At 38.2% G+C, this 18,659-nt stretch overlaps 1 protein-coding gene across 6 annotated transcripts in view; it reads right to left on the minus strand.

Annotated features, from left to right (window-relative positions):
- DLG5 (discs large MAGUK scaffold protein 5) overlaps positions 1–18,659 on the minus strand; it is a 98,099-nt gene that overhangs the window by 55,333 nt on the left and 24,107 nt on the right. For all 6 annotated transcript variants that reach the window (XM_039553683.1, XM_039553681.1, XM_039553682.1 and 3 more), the window contains exon 2: positions 4,919–4,987. In XM_039553683.1, the coding sequence (XP_039409617.1) occupies positions 4,919–4,987 (69 nt within the window). The remainder of the gene's footprint in view (positions 1–4,918; positions 4,988–18,659) is intronic.

The following is an 18,659-nucleotide window of genomic DNA, read 5'->3' on the forward strand; positions in this document are numbered from 1 at the left end:
TCCTGTGAATAGTGAAAACAATTACTTTGTTACATACAGCTGCAGAAAGTATGAAGCAATAAACTGAAATCACAACAACATGGAAGGACACTTGTCAAAATGGCCAATATGAAAATGAGGAGTGAAAGACTAACATTGTTGGGAAGGAATCGGATGGGAAAGGGGGAATGTTTGCTTTGGAGTAACTAAGGCTCTCAGATTAACAAACTTAAAATGCAATTAGCAAAAAACTATCTGTAAATAGCCTGTCAGGCTGATAAGCTAAAAAAGTGTTAAGTAAGGAAATACTGGCAGTTGAAGTCAAAGTTGGACAACTTGGTGGAGACAGATATATGATCAACTGACAGCTGCAAGGAAAGGCATAAAACTGTAGAGCCAGCGGTGGTGTTCATTACAGACTGCTATGTCCATGGCATGGGGGTCCAAACTAGATGATCTTTAATGTCCCTTCCAACCCAAACCATTCTGTGATTCTATGTAAGCTCCCACAGCAAAATGTAGCACAGTGATACAAACAGAGAAGAGTAAGAAAAAACACTTTTGATGAAAAAGTGACACTATTTGCAAAGAACTGAACAGCTGGAAAAATAATAGTCTGTTAAAAGAGAAAGGTGATAATATGCAATGTGGAAGGAAGAGGCTACAAGATTAGCAGCTGTAATCAAAACAGTGCAAAGAGGTCTGGCTGTGGAAAGAAGAAATTTATACATGTGAAAAGATGGAAGGTCTTTTCCATTACAAAATTCATCTAATTAGGAACTCAGTGGACTTCAAATAGAATGGAAGAGTATGCAATGCCTTTCTGTTAAAAACTCATAAAAACTATTATGGAGAATCTTCTCAGAGCCACAGCCTGTTGCCTGCATGCAAGCTGCTGCGTTCCATTAAAAAACATTTCCTAAAAACAACCAAACCAAACCAAACCCCAAACATCTGTGCATTGAGGAGGGGAGGAAAAAACATTTTTAAAGCACTACAGGAAAACTCTCAAGCTTCATTATGGTACTAGGATAAGTAAAAAAATGGCTTGATTCTGGCAACCATAGTCCTGTCATGGCATTAAATGTCATATTATTAAGTGTGCTATACAAACTGACACATTTTTTTAAATAATTTTTAAAAAAGGGGTCTTGATTCTGTGTTCTATTGCTCTCCATTATCATGACTGGTCAAGTGGGAGACTAGCCAGGACTGTCACATATAGCTGCGTTATTGGTTTCTATCCAATTCCTAAGTGACACTGTTGTTCTGTGCTTGGCACAACAGGCACTGAATCTCCATAAATAATTATTCTGATATCAGAGACACAGGACTGTAGTTCGTTCAGAGAGTTTGCTGGGTGCAGGGAGTGGGCAGATGAAGGGTGCTTTTATTTACACACAAAAATCTTTGTCATTGGCCAAGATCAGAAAGAAAAGAAATACAGAGGGAGACCATGACAATTTAATGAGGACTTGTTCCTTTGAGGTGACAAAGCTGGGGCTGACAGACAGTGGTGGTATTACATCATTACAGCTGTTTATATTGTACCTCTTTTGGAAATAAGTTGTGAATATTTGCTCTCTATACCATCAAAACTACCTGTTTAACATGCACGGCATGAACTTTATTAAGACAACAGAAAGAAAAGGAGGCAAGCAAAAGAGAAAAAAAGAAAATATTGCCATCTAAATTAATTTTGGATAATGAGGAAAATACACAAGAAAAACCTGCTGTCACTCTGCATTTTTATTTACGTACAGATACAAATGGAAAAAAGGGCAGAGTTTCTTCTCCAAGGCTGCTAACCTGCCGTTACACAGGGGGGAAAACTGGGTTCCACTCAACTGTGTATGCTATCATATGCACATGAGGATGGAAGTTCATTCTTCTTGCATCCCTCATGCCCTGCAAGCCCCATTTAGACAGGGAAAGAGAAAAAAGCTTGGATGACAGCACAGTACTTGGAATAGACTCGCCCTAAGCTCATCTCTGAGTCACATTATGCAAATTGCATCACTCCTTGCTCTGCCCTTATATTGACATTATCGAAGACTGGGACAATCCCAGAATAACCATTTGTTACCCATACAGAAGCTGCTGGATAAGTGTTCATTCATCTGTGCTGCTGCTCTCCATGCTTGTTGCACTCTTGGCTTTCAATGAGAGAATCAGAACTGCAAATACACCCAAGACTTGGGTACACCATGGATTTATACAGTGATTAAATGATGTTGTCTCATCTTTCTCTCTTCCTTTCAAAATCCTAACACCATGCTTTATTCATTGGACTGAGACTGAGCCCATGTTTTCTCAGAACTATCTTTTATCTTAGTTCTATTTAAGATTAATTCTTAGATCAGAGTCTTTTTCTAGAAAATAAGCCCATTGTTATATACCTTAACTTCATAAATTAATTCAAACCCAGGACAGCTGTAAAATGTATAGCAGCATCTCCATTTCAGAACTTCCTGACTTACTTGGAAGTGTTTCAGAAAAAGATCATTTAATTAAAAATGCTGGCAGCAGAAACCATCTCTAACAATAGCTAGGGTAATTAAGGGTTGGGAAGAAAATATGAAGCACATGGACATAGGAGTCACTAGTTGCATTTAGGAACTATGGAGTCTAAAGACTACATATGAAAGATTGTATTGTCTCTCCAAATTAGATGATGCTAAGATTAACGATCTCAAGATTTATCTGGGCGTAATTCGTGGCCCCAATACCTTTTGCATTTCCCCTGAAAAATCAAATGTGCCAATCTGTTTCTGAGCTGCTCAACAAACAGAATCAAGGTATTAATTGTAAACCAGCATTTTGAACACAGGTATAATAAAATAGATCCCTTATCTTTCCTGTGAGGAAGGTTTATGTGAGTGGGGAACTGAAAATACTCCTTTATATACGTGTGTGCACATATAACTATCAATGTAGAAATGAACATATTCAAAAGCTTACATTGTCTCCAAACCATGACCTACTTGCCCTTTTTTACTGAAGCATTCATTTCATAGGTTAAACTTACCATTTCACCACACAGAATTACCCTTGCAAAAATTATTTCATTGAGATGAGACAGAGTGGGGGGAAGATGCATGTGAAGTTCCTCAAATGCTACAGCACCTCAGTATTTACTGGGATTCCATTCACACAAGTCATATGAAGCTTTAGGGGAGCTGGCATGCAGGCAGTTTTAGCTATGATGGTTTGTCATTCAGTAAATCAGTCAGTATTAAAATAATCTTTAAAGTGACTTGCAAAGATGTCTATTAGTATATGTCAGTTATTAAGCAATTTTTCTACTGATTTTGGATCACAAAAGATATTGTTTCTTGCAGAACAAGATGTTAGGGTAAGAAAACGGTTGGAGCAAAAATCATACTCAATAACAAGTCTATAATCACGCCATAAAATAAACATGCCAGCTTCAAACAAAGAATTCCCCTGGCTGTTAATCTATTAAATATTAAATACCAAGCTCATATGAACCATTTGAATAAAACAAAATTACAGAGAATAGTAGATCACAATTTATGTTTTAATGGCAGAGCACTTAATTTTCAGGTTATAAAATAACTTTGATCACTGCATGCTCCAAAGATATAAATCAGTTCTGAGGACAGCCTTTTATGTCAAGTGCACAGATCCAAATTAAAAATGAACTTCATGATCTTAAAATACAAACAAAACATAGTTTGTGGGAAGAAACATAAAAAAAAGTTAAGCAAAATTAAGATTTAAGCGTGCCACTCCTTTTTAAAATGAGGAACATGGAACTAGACCGGACCGCCTACATTTCTCCGACCTCAGTCATCACTTCCTCCAATTATCCCACAAACTTACTGGATTTCATTTTAGAATAACTACCTTCTTTAGAATGCACCTTTCTGAGTCTGGTTGTCCTAAAAATTTAGGATCTTTTTTCTTTCTACTTCCAGTCCCAGTTTATTTGTAGCAAATTAAATCTATCCTTCCTTCAGGTAGTAGCATACAAGTGTGGTCTTGATCAAAATCAAACTAACATGTCACAGCTTCCAGTATTTTCAGTAAATAGTTCATTCAGGCCTAAAATCTTGTTCCTGCTTGCTGGAGTTAAAAGTTCAACTCAATGACTGCAACAGATGTCTACCCACATCCTTAAAAAGACAACTGACTTGCCTGGTGCTGTCAGGGAAGTCTGCAGGTGCCTGACAAAATACTGGAACTTTAAATATGCAAGAGCCTGCATTCCCTATCCAGGGCAAATGACTTTTACATGGATTTCACAGTAGAAGGTATTGGTATAAGTTAAGACAAGGAAAACTGGCAGCTAATAGAGCTGCTGCAAGATCATCTTGCAGACAAAATACCTCTAATAACATTTCTTATACCTCCAGGGTTTTTTTCTGAGTATTTTGTCTTTCCCTATGACTTTCAAAACAGAGAAAATGAAGCAATTAATTGAACACAGGGAAAAAAATGCTAAAGCTTGCAGCAACTGTCAAAAGTTTAGAAGGCAATGGCCTTGGCTAACATTCTTTACAACTTCCATGACGCTTTTGACTCTGACCACAATTTTCACATCTACATAAATATATACATACACGTATACACCTGCTTATATCTTATTTTCATGTGCACAGACTTGTGTAAACACAACGTTGCCATTCTTGTATCATTTTACTAAGTAACTCAAAGCATAGTTACATCATTTCACATACCCAAATGTAACAGATTTTACTGGCTACAACTGCAGCCAGCCACGAAAAAGGCTTAGCTTGCACTGCACAAAAGTACACTTGTTTCTCTTGAAGATGGATGGTTACATCTTACAGTTCAACTTCCTTGGTTTTATGACCAGGATCCCTTTACCCTTCGCAGAGGCAATCATAAAAACTTGTTCTCCCAGTTCCCAAAAAACACACTCATCAAGTTCTTATATTAATACTTCACTCACCAATGCTGCTCAGGGAACTGCTGCTTTCAGAGTCAGAAGGCATTATGGACAGCACACTGTAAGTAGACCCTAGAATCGGGAAAATAAAGACAGTATTATTTTTCCTCCCCCCTTTCCTCTCTCCAAACAAAGTTATGATTCATTTCCTTGATACTGGAGATGCCAAATAAATTTACTAAAATTACTAAAATTATTCCAATTACTAAATTAGAGAGAACACACATCACTGAAACATAAAAATCTAACAGGCAAAGTATAATTTGCAAATGAGCATTGCACGGTGCAGTGGGTAGAAAATCATTCTGGATGACATGGTAAAAATGAGTTCAGCAAAATATTACATACATTGGTTTTTTCAGACAGACTGAAAATACAGAGTTTCATGTCTATAATAAGAAGAGGAAGAGTGATACTTGTGGCAATAGTGACAATCTCAGTTTCTTATGTCTTTACATGTACCAACTCATAATTCATTGTGTAACTGATTTGTATTCTTATCCTCAAACTTCATTCAGACTTAAAAATTTCATTTAATTTGTAAATAAAATTAGCTTACATCCATTTGCAACTTCTAGTATCTGGTCTTAAAAGCAAGGACCTACAAAGCAACAAGTTTTCTCATCTATTAATAGATCAATAGAGAGTGAAGCCTTTCATTTTAGCTATTTTAGAAGTATGCCAGATTTTATTTACCAGAAGAACTGGAAGAACAGGTCCTATTTCAAAACATTAACTAAACAGCTCCACCATCCCTCAGAGTCAGGATAAACACACCATAGTAAAGACAGGGAATGACTATGTACAAAAGCCATTAGAAATCTGGTCTATTTTCAGCACTCACCAGGATGCAAGACCTGTGCTCACAACAGCCAAGCTCTAAGACAGTTTCAATACTTTCAGGAGCTCAATTTCCCATAGTCCCTCTTTCTTATATTTCAATATTTCCTTCTTCCAGTTTCTTTGAAACCAAGAAATAAAAGCTGAGAAGCAGCATGAGTAACTGCATGGAATAGACTGAAGGAAGGATAGGCTAGAAAATAAAGAAATTGGTTTTTGTTCATCTCCTTTGCTTCTTACTAGAGAAAAGCATAACATCTGTAACTACTATGGTGCTAGATGAATGAAAGGCAAGATGGGATAAAGTAATTCTAGTAACACAGGCAATAACAGAAAAATCAATCAAAAAAAAAGAAAAAGAAAGACTTGAAAAGAAACAAAAAGAATTGCATCTTGAAGCAGACTGTTTAAACAACTTACATCCCCAACAAATAGAATTATTTGTAACCAGTATATTTAAAATCATTTTTCATAGAGATTTGTCAATTATTTTGTTCAGATTTTCAAACAAAACATACAACGAGCATGTCACTGACACACTGCCTCGCTTCAGAAAAAAATCTGCTGCACATTTTTGTTTCCATTTCAAATATTTTCAAATAATAATTTAATCTGTATTCCTATTTAATTAAAGCTTGTTGAAAGCAAAATAATTTCTGCATTAGTTATAGTCAACCTCCTTGCATATTCTAAACTCATATGACTTGCAGTGTTTCTCACAGTCTGGACTTTCCTTATGATTCTAATCAGCCTAAGTTGAAAAAAACAAATCAATATATTAAACAGAGTAAGACATCTTTATGACAGACAGTGTGTACTGAGATTGTATCAAAACTGCGTGGGACTCATGCACAACAAAATCTTGTGCCATGAAATGACACTTAATTATGCTCAGCAATTTAAGGCAAAATTGCCCAGTTCCTCTAAAAGATTTCATAGGATTTCCACACCTGAAGGAACTTGTAGTGATTATTAGCTGCTTTTGCTTTTAAGAGTGAAGAAAGAAAAGACTCAAAATCTCATAATCTTAACTGATCTTCATTTTATTTATCTTCAAGACACACTGATCCTCTCTGTCTTCTTGTCCTGAATTACAAGCCAGAGACAGATCTTAAAATGAGTTAAATTCTGCTCTCTGGAACGGACAGAAAGGTTTTATGAAACTGACTTAATCAATGGAGAAATATGACTCTCCAAAGCAATGTTCCTAAAACATTAGCTCATATTTGTGAATGCAAGATCTGGTATGCATGGCATGTTATCAAGAAAACCTACAATTGTGAAGAGGGAAGAATCATTTAACCCATTCATAATTCCTCACTTAGAACAACATAGTAACACTTGCCTGGTTTTGGTTTGTTTTTAAACTACACAGGGTACAAGTTCATTATCTGTAACAAGTGCCAGCTTTGTCATCAGAAGCAGTATTAGTACACATCAGAAACAACAACCAGAGGTCTCTACACAGCTGTCACAATATTAGAATTCATCTTTAGGTACTGTGCTGACACACAGCCTTGAATTAAATCCAGGCTAAAGTGGCATTGTGCTTGGCATATTCTGCTTGACCAAACTAGCAATACATCATTGGTACCTGCAAATGCTCCAAGAAATGTTTCCCCACTCTATAGGGTGCCTCTTCACATAAATGAGAAAACTCAAAATCATCCCAACGGCAATCCATATACAGTTAAAAAAATAAAAAGAAGAAAAAGGCACAGGGTAGTTTCTACAGCCAAAGGCACTAGAACACCCTGTTTATTTCTGAGCTACATAGCCATGGTATTCCAATAAATTTGTTGCAAAATCACCCTCCCCCAAAAGAATTTTCCACTTGATTTCCTACTCTTAACATTTTCTAACTGTCCATCTTGTCAAATTGCACAAAATAATCAGATCAGAACACTAAACAGAACGAGAAGCCATAAATACTTTCTTAGATAAATGTTGAAAGTGCTTCACATCTAGGAGTTCGCATGCCCTTCATCACGCTTTTACAAATAGTTGACTTTAATATTTTTCTGCTACTATTCACCTTACATACTGAAATCTCCCAGTGGTAAAGCTTACTACATTTTATTTCAATTCACCAATTTATAACAATTGTTGACATATTCCTAAAGTTCAGAATTAAAACTTGCAATGACAGGATTCTGAGAAACACAGTAGAACCTATACACACTTAAAAATAATAATAAAAAAAACCCAAACCAACAACTACATCAACAAAAAACCCAAATTAACCACAAAAAATCCCAAAATCACAAGTAAACAAAAAACCAAGCATGTCTTTTACAGATACACATTCATACAGAGAGGGAAAATATATAACCGTCCTGTCTTTACATGGCAGACTTGCTTTCTTTTTTACTCATCCAGACATAAGCTTTGGATCAGTTCCTGGCTGTATTAAACAGCTTTGACAGAGCACAAGGATTTAGAAACTGCTACAGTATATGCTTGAGAACCTTAAGAATCTCATTTCCTTCTATTTTCAACAACTAGATCAAGTAAGATTTCTTTAAGTTATTACTGTCTTTATTAATCACATTACAGGAAGGCCACTTAAGAACTCGCAAATTCAGGAAAAGAACTTGTTGCTTAAGTGTGGAAGCCACCTCCAGGGACAACAGAGAACTGTGTTCCAGTTTGCCTTCATCTTTCACGCAACAGCAACAGCCACAGCCACACAGAAAGAGTGACACGTATTTTTCCTTGCTAAGAAAGACAATGATGGAAGAAAGAGGAAAAAAAATCAGAAAGAAAAAATACAGAGAAGAGTTACACATCCTAAGAAGACAGCAACTGTCTAAATCAGCAATATCCTCATCAGCAATACCAAATCAAGATTAATGGAATTAAACTAGTCACACAAAATTAAAACAGAACATTTCTCCCTTCTGTCTTTCTAACTTTTGAATTGTGAAACACCATGTAACACTGGACATCACCTGTTCTTCAAGGAGAAACTAAAAAAAGCCAAGTCAGCTAATCTCCAAATAAAGCCTCCAAAACAAGCTTGCACTTCTGTAAGAAAGCAGTACAAAGGATCAAGTATGATATCTTCTAGGACATTATTGAACAACTTGTGAGTAAAAATACAGTGTTCACATTAAGAGAGATAAGCTGTCAATTGTCAGTACTACATAGAAACTTCTCACCCTCCTCCATACAAATACATGCAGGCTCTGCTCATAGCTGTAAAGCACAGTGTATCCAAGGGGACTGGAGTGGCAAAACGAGATATAGGTATTCACCTTTACAAAATTCACTGCACATATGCTTTCAATCCCCTAACTCTTTTTTCCCCCCCTCTTATCTATAATCCAACTCAAAGAAGGCTATTTTATCTTCCAAACTTCATTATATGATCTGAACTGTATAGGAGTAGTTAGTTCCTCAGATAAACACCCTCAGCACAGGCACAAAGAGACAGGTATACTGAACCTGCTTCAGCGTGTGAAGAACAAGGGGTTTATTCAAGGAGCATGAGGTGTTTTATCCCACAACTTGGAGATTGCTCTGATCTTGGCTGCACAGCTCTTGGTAGGTCACCCATCTTTAAGGACTGCATTTAGATCTGCAGTATGGCAGACTCCTAAATTAAGTATGTTTTCTAACTAGGAACACTTAGCTTATTGTAGAACCCAGACTGAAAGAAGCCTTTGCCTGTGCAAATTTCTTTTGCCACTTGTCTGTGTTTAAGGATCATGTTAAAAAAACCCCCAGCTGCAAATTTCCATTGTTAATTAAACTCTCCTCTTCCTCCCACCTCCCTTTGCAGCACAGTGACTGCCAGCTGATTCAACTGACTGTCAGCAAATGATTTTTCTGATGGAAATCCAAAGCACTGGATGAGAGGGCCGCACGACAAACATTGCTTTATCCACATCTCCATGCACCAAACCAAACTGACTTTGGCAGGGCTCCTGCTTGCTACAGGGGAGCAGTTGTTTGATTACAACTGGATATGGCCCTGAATTCAATGTTCCCTTTGCCTTTACAACAAAGCTGCCCAAGGAGCTCAAGGCCACATGGATCTGCCATGCTCTGTCTCTAAAGCTATTCTTTCCTGGGCAGCCTGTACAGCCAGGTTTGTCACAAAGCACAAGACATGGTCATTGCTTGCAAGTTGTTTGACATTCAGACACTAAATTCTGATCTCATACAAAACCTTTGACTGGGTATTTGCTTCCATCCATGTCAAACTTATTCCAGATGTTTCACAGTCATTTAGCTTTAAGGATATGAGCAATTCCAAGAACAAAGGTACAAACTTAGCAGTAAAGGTCAAATATCTTGCCAAAAGTTTGCTCTTTCTTCCCTGTCTGCTTTTAAACATGGCTTTGTAACTTGCTATTATAAAGATTATTATAAAGATATTATAAAGATTCTGTATATCTCTTTTTGGGACACCATGAAAACTAAATGAACATGAAATGGCATTTTAAATAATCAAGCAGACAAAAAAAATCACATTTTTTTTATTTCCCAAATAGCTCAGTCTATAACAGTTTCACAGAAATGGTGAGGGTCAAAGAGTTTATTTTCCTTTTCAATAGAAAAAGCTTTTCATAACAAGCTATGAATGAAATATATGGATATTAACATTAAAAATGCAGTTTGGGAAAATATAGATGCTTTATTGCTTAAGTCAATCTTGAATTCTAAGTGATGAAAAACACACTCTCATTAAGGACAGAACACTTCACACATGAAAAAGGACTGGGGCACCTTTCTCTGAAACATTTAGTAGGAATGAACCTAAAGTCAGACTTAAGTTCTAATTATGATCTAATATGACAATTTCTGTTAAGATTTAGATTCAAAAAAATTAAGTAACCTGCCAGAGGCCAGAGACATCAGTAAAGAAGATCTGAATTCAGTTCCTAGTTGTCAGTCAGTACAGCATCTGATCTTCAGCTGATCTTAAAAACAACACCAGACAAATACCCAGAAAATTCCTGTTTTCTTAGCAACATCTGAGCAAGAGAAAAACTTATTTTTATAGGCTCACACGAACAAAGGCAGAGAAAAGAATAACTGATTATGGATTCTTCAAACCCAGCATTTAGTACAGATGGGAAAAATTTGCATTTAAAATAAAATCTTAGTAAAAATGCAGTGCAGGTAGGTGAAACAAATTGTCCCACATTTCAGCTCATGTGGATTACATAGGTTACACAGGTTATTATCAACGCAGCAGTGCTGTCTTCTCTTCTAAAACATCATGTGGCATTACAGCTGACTAGCTTATCAAACAACTATAGATATTTTTATGAATTATTTTTAACACAGATGCTTTAACAATTCCCATTAATGCATTGCAGGGAACCCATTTCACTTCACTGGTAAAAAGCCAAAATACCCCTTTTTTTCTTCCTTCTAGCTATCAGGAATATTACAGTTGCTTCCTTGATTGTATATGATAAGCCAAAGACAAAAAATAAGAAAAAAATTATAAAACATAATAATAGTTCCCTTTTTGCACAAGCTTCCTACAGTCTCAAACCCTATTTCTCTTTAGGTTATCTCCTTAATCTAGATTATTCATTAAATTATATGTATTTCATCAAATAATTGTACAGTCAGGTAATATGAATGGCAAAATAAAATTTAAGAAGTAGCATTATTAACTCTACGAGTAAGTGCTATATTTAAACTTTAATTTTTGGAAATGAATCAATTATGTTATGAATAATTATGTTTGTAAATAGGTCATGCCATTAAAAAAAAAACAAAAAAACCAAAATGAAAAACTGACTGGGACAGTCATTCAAAAGACTCAAAACCTACCAGATAACAAGGGAAGCAAGCATTAAATCCTCAAGATTAGCCTCTTATCCCATCCAGTCCTTTCATTAATTTACTGTATCTTGCAACTGGGTATTTCCTCTGCAAAAGCAGCTGGGGGCACACCTGGAACTGCAGGTGACAAGAGCGTCCATCACATGCCTAACCTGAGCATTTTGCTAACAATTCAGATTTGTCCATGATAAATAAGCATTGTGGTTCAAACTGGATTTTTTAGGACAAGTCATCAGAACAAACAGGTACCTACACCTATCCATGAATGTTGTTGTGCTGGGGTGACTTCAAACCGGCACAGTAGTCTAAATTTAAGAACTGATCTACTTCAATGATAATGGTACAGTTAAAGTCACAAAGCTTTTCTGCTCTGCAGAGACTCTGAAAGAAGGACAAAGGGATTTAACATAATTCTAGCTCACTCCTGTGCAGCGTGAGAATTAGACACACAAGGAGGAAGGCACCTAAACGCAAACATAACCACAATCACACCAAAGCCTTGTGCTTTTTACGGATCGTGGAAAGAGAAGGGCCAGTCCTTTGTGATTCCAAGCAGAGGAGTAATGTATCAAAGTCCAAAGGCTTTTTTATTCTCTCCTAATACTATCTACTTTTTCTAAACTCACCTGAGTACAATTTAATCTTATAAAGCTATCTTCTCTGAATATCCTCTTTTCTACAACCCTAGGAAACTGACATGGGCCAAACTTCTTTTTCTAACAAGAAACAGAACAAAGTAGTTGGAACACTTTTCTCAGAAAGCAGTCCATTACTATTGAAGCACCAAACCAGCAACTGATTGAAGAAGTTACTTACACAATACCTCCTCATATGAGCCTGCCGGGTCTAATCTGGAATCCCCATTTTGCTACAACTTGCAAATCAGCTCACATCTACTGCTCTCAGGACTGCAAGAGAAGTATCAACACAAGGTCTATGTAGGAGTCACTATTGAACATGCCTCCTTTGAAATTAGTCATGTTGGGAGATATGACTTTTCCAAATCATGAATCTCTTGAAAAAGTGGTTCATGTTACTTGGTATGAAACCGAGCATAATGCTCAAGAAACTTCCTTGCAACCTTGAAAGGAGAGACATACTCCCCCAACTAAGCCCCAAAAAAATGAACTCTCCTTATATTGCTCTTCATAGCAGGCTTCAATATTCAACCCTCACTCAGAAAAAAACATTGGGAAAGAAATGTCCCAAGATGGTTTCATTAAGCTATGTTACAGAAGGGATTTAAACTCAACTTTGTTGTGTTGTTACAATGGAAAAAACTATACACACTTTCATACAGAAAAGCATCCAAGCTTTTTCTGTTTCTGTTTAGAGCAATTGTTACTTAAAATGCTAAGAGAAAAGATAAAGCTAAGCTAGAAAATTTAATTTAAATCTTCTTGTCACCGTGGCCAGTTAATTTTCTTCCCCAGCATTCTACTTCATTCAAGATAGCAAAAGTAAAGAAGAACAAAAAATACAGGTTTTTCCCTCCTAGTGCTGTAGATCAGGAAATCCTACTGCCAGCAGTAATTCCATATTAAATACACATATATTTATTCTGTAGGCAGAGAGTACAAGACTCTGCTCAGTAAGAGACGTAAGTCCCTGCTACCTATAGACTTCAGGCCCAAGTCCTTTTCAGGACATCCGCAGTTACAGGAAGGCCATCAGAACTGTGTGAGTGTTACTTGCACATACCAAGTACCACAGACAAAGGAAATGTCGAATCTGTGGCAAAGTGACGGAGACCCTTCTCTAAACCCAGACAGACTGGAGCAATCATTCTGTGTGCATCTCTACAGGATCTTTCCAGAAATGTATCAGTTTCAAGGTAATAGCATAACCAGACAACTCCAAGCACTGCTATGACCTCAGAAGATGGGGCAGAGAAAGTAACAATATCAGTTAAGAATATATTTGATCCATAGACTGTACTTTTCCAGAAGACAAACACACAGATATAAAAAAGAAACTGCACCTACGCTCTCATTCAAACAACACAATTAACTATGTCCTTAAGTACTCAGCTGTACTGAGTGATTGTTACAGGAGTCTATTACCTATGAACTATTTACAAAAATAGTTTGGTGCAGAAATCCCCAGGTGGGAACTTCATGCCTCTTCTGGTTACAGCTGCGCCGCCCACAAGAACTTTTCATCCCTCACCAGAGATAACCTTTGGCTGTGACGAGGCAGTAACAACCTGATAACCTCCTTCACTGGCACAGGCACCAACAGGTTGGGTGTGAGCAGACCTCTCCCCTACACACACAGGGAAATACACAAAAAAACACTGCTTAAGCTTCCTAAAGGTAAAAGTAACACATGTAACTAAATCGAACAAAAAACCATCTTCCCCCAAGTACCAGAGTGCTCATGCAAATGCTCTCTCTACCTGGGAGTTAAGAATGCTGGGAAAAAAGGAACTCATCTGGAAGCCATTATGGCACGAATTCCTGCTTTTTGCCTCTTCTCTGCAGGACATGAGTGCTGCTACTTTTCCTTCTCTCTCAGTCACGGCAGGACAAGGAGGAGACAGTGTTCTCAGCCTCTGCTGTGGCTCAACAGAGGCGGGAGGCAACCACGCGGTGCTTTGCAATGCTGAAGGAGTTTCTTTGCTTAAACATAGATATTCCTAGTGGCTTCTTCTTCTGGCTTCTAAATGACAAGGCCCTGTGTGGAGACTAAATCCATTTGAGTATCTAGAGAGGATTCTTCCTACATAGCAAGTGTATCAACAGGCTAGACGGGACTTTTAGCTTTTTTGCAATTATTTTGGGAGAAAGCAACTGTAACTGCTGCGAGTCTAACAAGTCACCTAGTGGCTAATGACTTGCTTAGGGCCTTTTAAACCAACAGGTCTGGGTTACCAAGCAAGCAGTTGCAGTAAGCTTACAAGGTATAGATGGGAACTTGAGGTCCTAGCGACAGGCAGGCAGATTTTACTAAGCAGAGGACTTTTAGAACCCAAATTTTCACCCTAAGAGCAACTGTAAGGGTAGAGGGGGGGAAAGGGGGGCAATGCCTGCAAGACAGATAGCTAAATGCTCTATCAATTGATGGAAAATTGACAGATGGCTCTATCAATTCTGGGAAAAGCTCTAAAGCTTACTGCACTGACAGTGTACTGACAAAAGCCTGAAATCATACTCTGACAGGAAGCAGTAGCATTAGCATTACATGACAGCACACACTGAGCTTAATGGAATGCAGCTGACTTCCTCAGAGTCTGTGGAAGAGACACAGGCCAAAAATTCAGCAAATGCACTTGATGTCCAGCATGCTACTCCAAACACAAATATAATGCCCGAGTCCACTAAGGCAGTGACAGGAGAGAAGAAGAAATAAAGAAAGAAAACAGGACTACACCACAGAAGAAGCAGAACATGGCATCTTGGACAGCAGAACTGAGAGCTGTTGAGCAGAGAAAGAGTGGCCTCCCACCCAAGAGAGGTGACTAAGACAGTAAGTCAAGACTTGTTCTGACTGGGAAGTAACCTGCCTGTCAGAGAGGTCTGGTTTCTCCTTAACCATCTGTTACAATCTGGTTTAAACCCAGAAAAGCAAAGCAAACTAAGTCTCTGAGCATAAACCAAAAAGAACTTAGAAGGTTCAAAATATCCCCAGAAATGAGATTAAAACCAAACGAGGTTAGATGTTGTTGCCAAAAAATTGATGTATTTTATTTAATAGTATAAGAGGCAAAGAGAAGGGAAGAGAAAAGAAAGAGAGAAAGAAAAATAAGTGTGCGTGGGGGGTGGGGGAACAGGGAGAGGTGACAGGGGTTAGGTGGAAGCAGATCACCCATCTGAGGGTCCCAACGATGTCTCACATTGCTCCCCTCCATCTGGTCTTGCTGCTGGTGGTGAGGGTCCCCCGTCGCCGCCGTGGCCACGCCGCTACATGCTGCCACACCACACGCCGCCACACGCCAAAGAGGGCAGAATCCCGTGGATTAATATACACTGTGGGCCAGGTGGGAACGCCCACGTGCCTCTCTTGCAGGGGCTGGCTTGACACACTGTCCCTTGCAGCACTGAGGCTCTGTTGCATCATCTCTGGTGCTCTGGTGCAGGGTCTGGGGACCCATTGGGGGGCCCCTGTGATGGGCCATGTCACCCCCTTCTGCTGTGGATAAGCTTCTTCCCCCCTGGTGAGGACCCCTCAGCTGGGCTCCCCTGCACAGTGGAGGACGGGCAGTCACTGCGCCTCTGACCAGAGGCTTTTCCCAGATACCCAAACCTCTCCTCCCTCCACCCCTTGGTTCGAGGGTCTGTTTGAGCCTGGCAGCTGATAGCCCTGGGGCTGTGGTCTCCACCTTGGAGGTGTTAAGCCTGTGCTCAGTGAATGTCCCCAGCCCTGAGTTGTTACTTTATCTTATCTTCATCAGCGAGCAGCATAAGGCCTCAGTCAGGGCCCTGTTCAGGGTGTGGTAGTCTTCTCTTCAGCTTTTGTAATACAGTTTTAAAAGTCCTTTAAGAAAATGTTTAAGTCATAAAATATAATATTTCAGTCTCTGACACCATCTCTCATCTATATTTTGGAGCAGAGGAGCAAATGAAGATGCTGCCTCCCCACCAGCACCACTTGTGAGTCACGAAGATTCAGTGGGGACAGTTTTAACATTCATATTCACCTACTGATGGCAGCACAAAGGTGCCCTAAATAAACATGCCAGGTGGTCAGGCATAGCACACTGCAAGACTTTGCAACCTCTTCATTTAACCATATAAACATCCACATTTCAATGATTCCACATCAACAACAGAAGAGGCAGTAAATATTGTGCCTCCAAAGGTAGCCTTGAACAGGCTTTGCTGTGCAGGCTTCATGGCAGGCTTTGACTCCTCCCCTCTTCCTTAAGCCTTCAGAATACTGGCCTTCTTTACATCTTTTTCCTTGATCATGTTCTGTAGATATTGGGGATTTTCCCTGAAGGAGATGGTGTCAATAAAACCAGCTGCCATCAGGATCAAGTGTTCCATTTTGATTTCCATTTCAACAATAGCTATGAGAATAGCGAGGTCAAGGGTGTGCAGAGGACACAAAACACATGAGGAGAAAGGGTTTAAAAAAAAAAAGGTAAACATTCATTGCATCCATTGTTTTCCTCACATACACACGGTTTTCAGCATGAAACACTGACATACAGTTATGACTAAACAATCAAAACCATGCAACTGATATAAACTAAGAAAAGGTTTCCCCCTAAACAAAACCCACCAAAAACCTGAAGTGAGATGAATTACAATGCTACAGCACCTATTACCACCAAATATTTGAAAGACATTACAACGAAGACCGAATTCTACTACTCTGTAACATGAAAAACTGTTTAGGAAATGATAATGAAGACACGGGTTGAGAAGGATCACTGTTTACCACAGGACTAAAATCTCCCCTGACATGAATTACAGCCATCTTTGATACTGCAACTCTTCTCTACAGGACAGTTTCACCACTTTTTTCTTTATTCTCACATAGTACTGCATCATCTGCTGTTGTTACAGGTATTCTTATTCTACATTGCCATTAGATAAGTCAAGAATATTCCAGATATTTAAATTACAAAAAACTAGGTTACATTCAATCACAGTTTTTCCACATCCACTTATGTTGCTGCATGATTTTAATGTTAAGAATACAGTGTAGAAAAAATAAAAAGGAAACGTAATTGTGTAAACAGAAGTATGTAAAAGCAAACAGATGACTGGAGTTCAGATCAACGGTTCCATCTTTTCTAATAGTGCTATAAACCACAAATCCCTCATGGGAAATACTACATCTTCTCTCTGCTTGGATAATATCTTCCAAAAATCGACATTTTGAGTACATTAGAAGATATGTTAAAAACAACCGTGAATATTAGTTTGGATCCATTAGAAAGTAGTTCACATTTCAAAATCCACAATGCAACAAATCCCAAAAGCGTTTTAATTTGTACAAAAGCATATAACCGTCTCTTTTCTTTCACAAATAACATCACAGGAAAACTTCAAAGAAAATTTAAATTCCTCAACTGTAAAGAGGATTGATAGCATGTAGCTCTCTAAATCGTTGCTTTCCCTTCCTGTGCTACCCTTTTTCCTGATGGGAAAACAAATCTTGCAACTTTGCACTTAAAGGTCTAAATTTGCTTTTTAATTAGAGATGCTTGTGCTGATTCTGTTTTATTTAAAATGCAGAGATCCTTCCAGAAACACTTAATAAATCAGTACTTTAGAAAAAAATTAAATGCACAGAATTAAGATAATTGAAATAAATGAGGGAAAAGAAATCCAAGCTACTGCAAAGATCCTTAAAGTAAAAAAAAAAACAAAAAAAAACCAAAAAAAAAACCCCAAACACCCAACAACTTGTTTCCAGCCAGAGGAAACATTTATGACTTCATAGACTTTCACAGAGGTCCAGACTTTTTTGATCAAGAGCAAAAGATTACCTACCTGCTACTATCTTCAGTATGACAACAGGATGAACCAGAAAGATTTAATCCCATGAGCACTCTTATTTTTTGGCATGCTCTCTGTATGTATCCAGTTATGTATCCTGACAGGTGAGAGTTTGAGGTTGGTCATATTTATTTATCTTTCAGCTTCATAAAGCATGCTTTTCTCCATTCTCTAGACAGATAATCAGCGGGAAGGGTCTCAATGGACAAATGCACATTAACACTTGCGAAAACAAACAAACAAAACCCCACACAAACCCTCTTCGCCTACCCAGAGCTCCTATCTCAGTCCCCTGCACTATTAGCAAGTCCAAGCATCAGAGTCCTATGATACAATAAGCAATACAACAAAGTTGTTACCTTCAGGCAGGCTAATAGGAAAAAAAACTAAAGCTGGTGACTTGCCACCAGCTCCACATACATAAAACGCAGGAGCTGATCAGTATTTGCAACTATCCAAGAGAAACTGAGCAGAAGCACCCTCCCAGGCATACAAGAAAAGCTTTACAATTCAAAACCAAGCTCAGTTTGCACACAAGAACATCTGGAACCCGTTCATTCTACATCAAGAAGTTTCCCCATCAAAAAGCACAACTTTGAGTGCTTTTTGGTGATGCCATCAGATAGCAATTATGACATGTAAAG

The sequence above is a fragment of the Corvus cornix genome, chromosome 6 (assembly GCF_000738735.6).
Source record: "Corvus cornix cornix isolate S_Up_H32 chromosome 6, ASM73873v5, whole genome shotgun sequence".
Taxonomy (NCBI): Eukaryota; Metazoa; Chordata; class Aves; order Passeriformes; family Corvidae; genus Corvus; species Corvus cornix.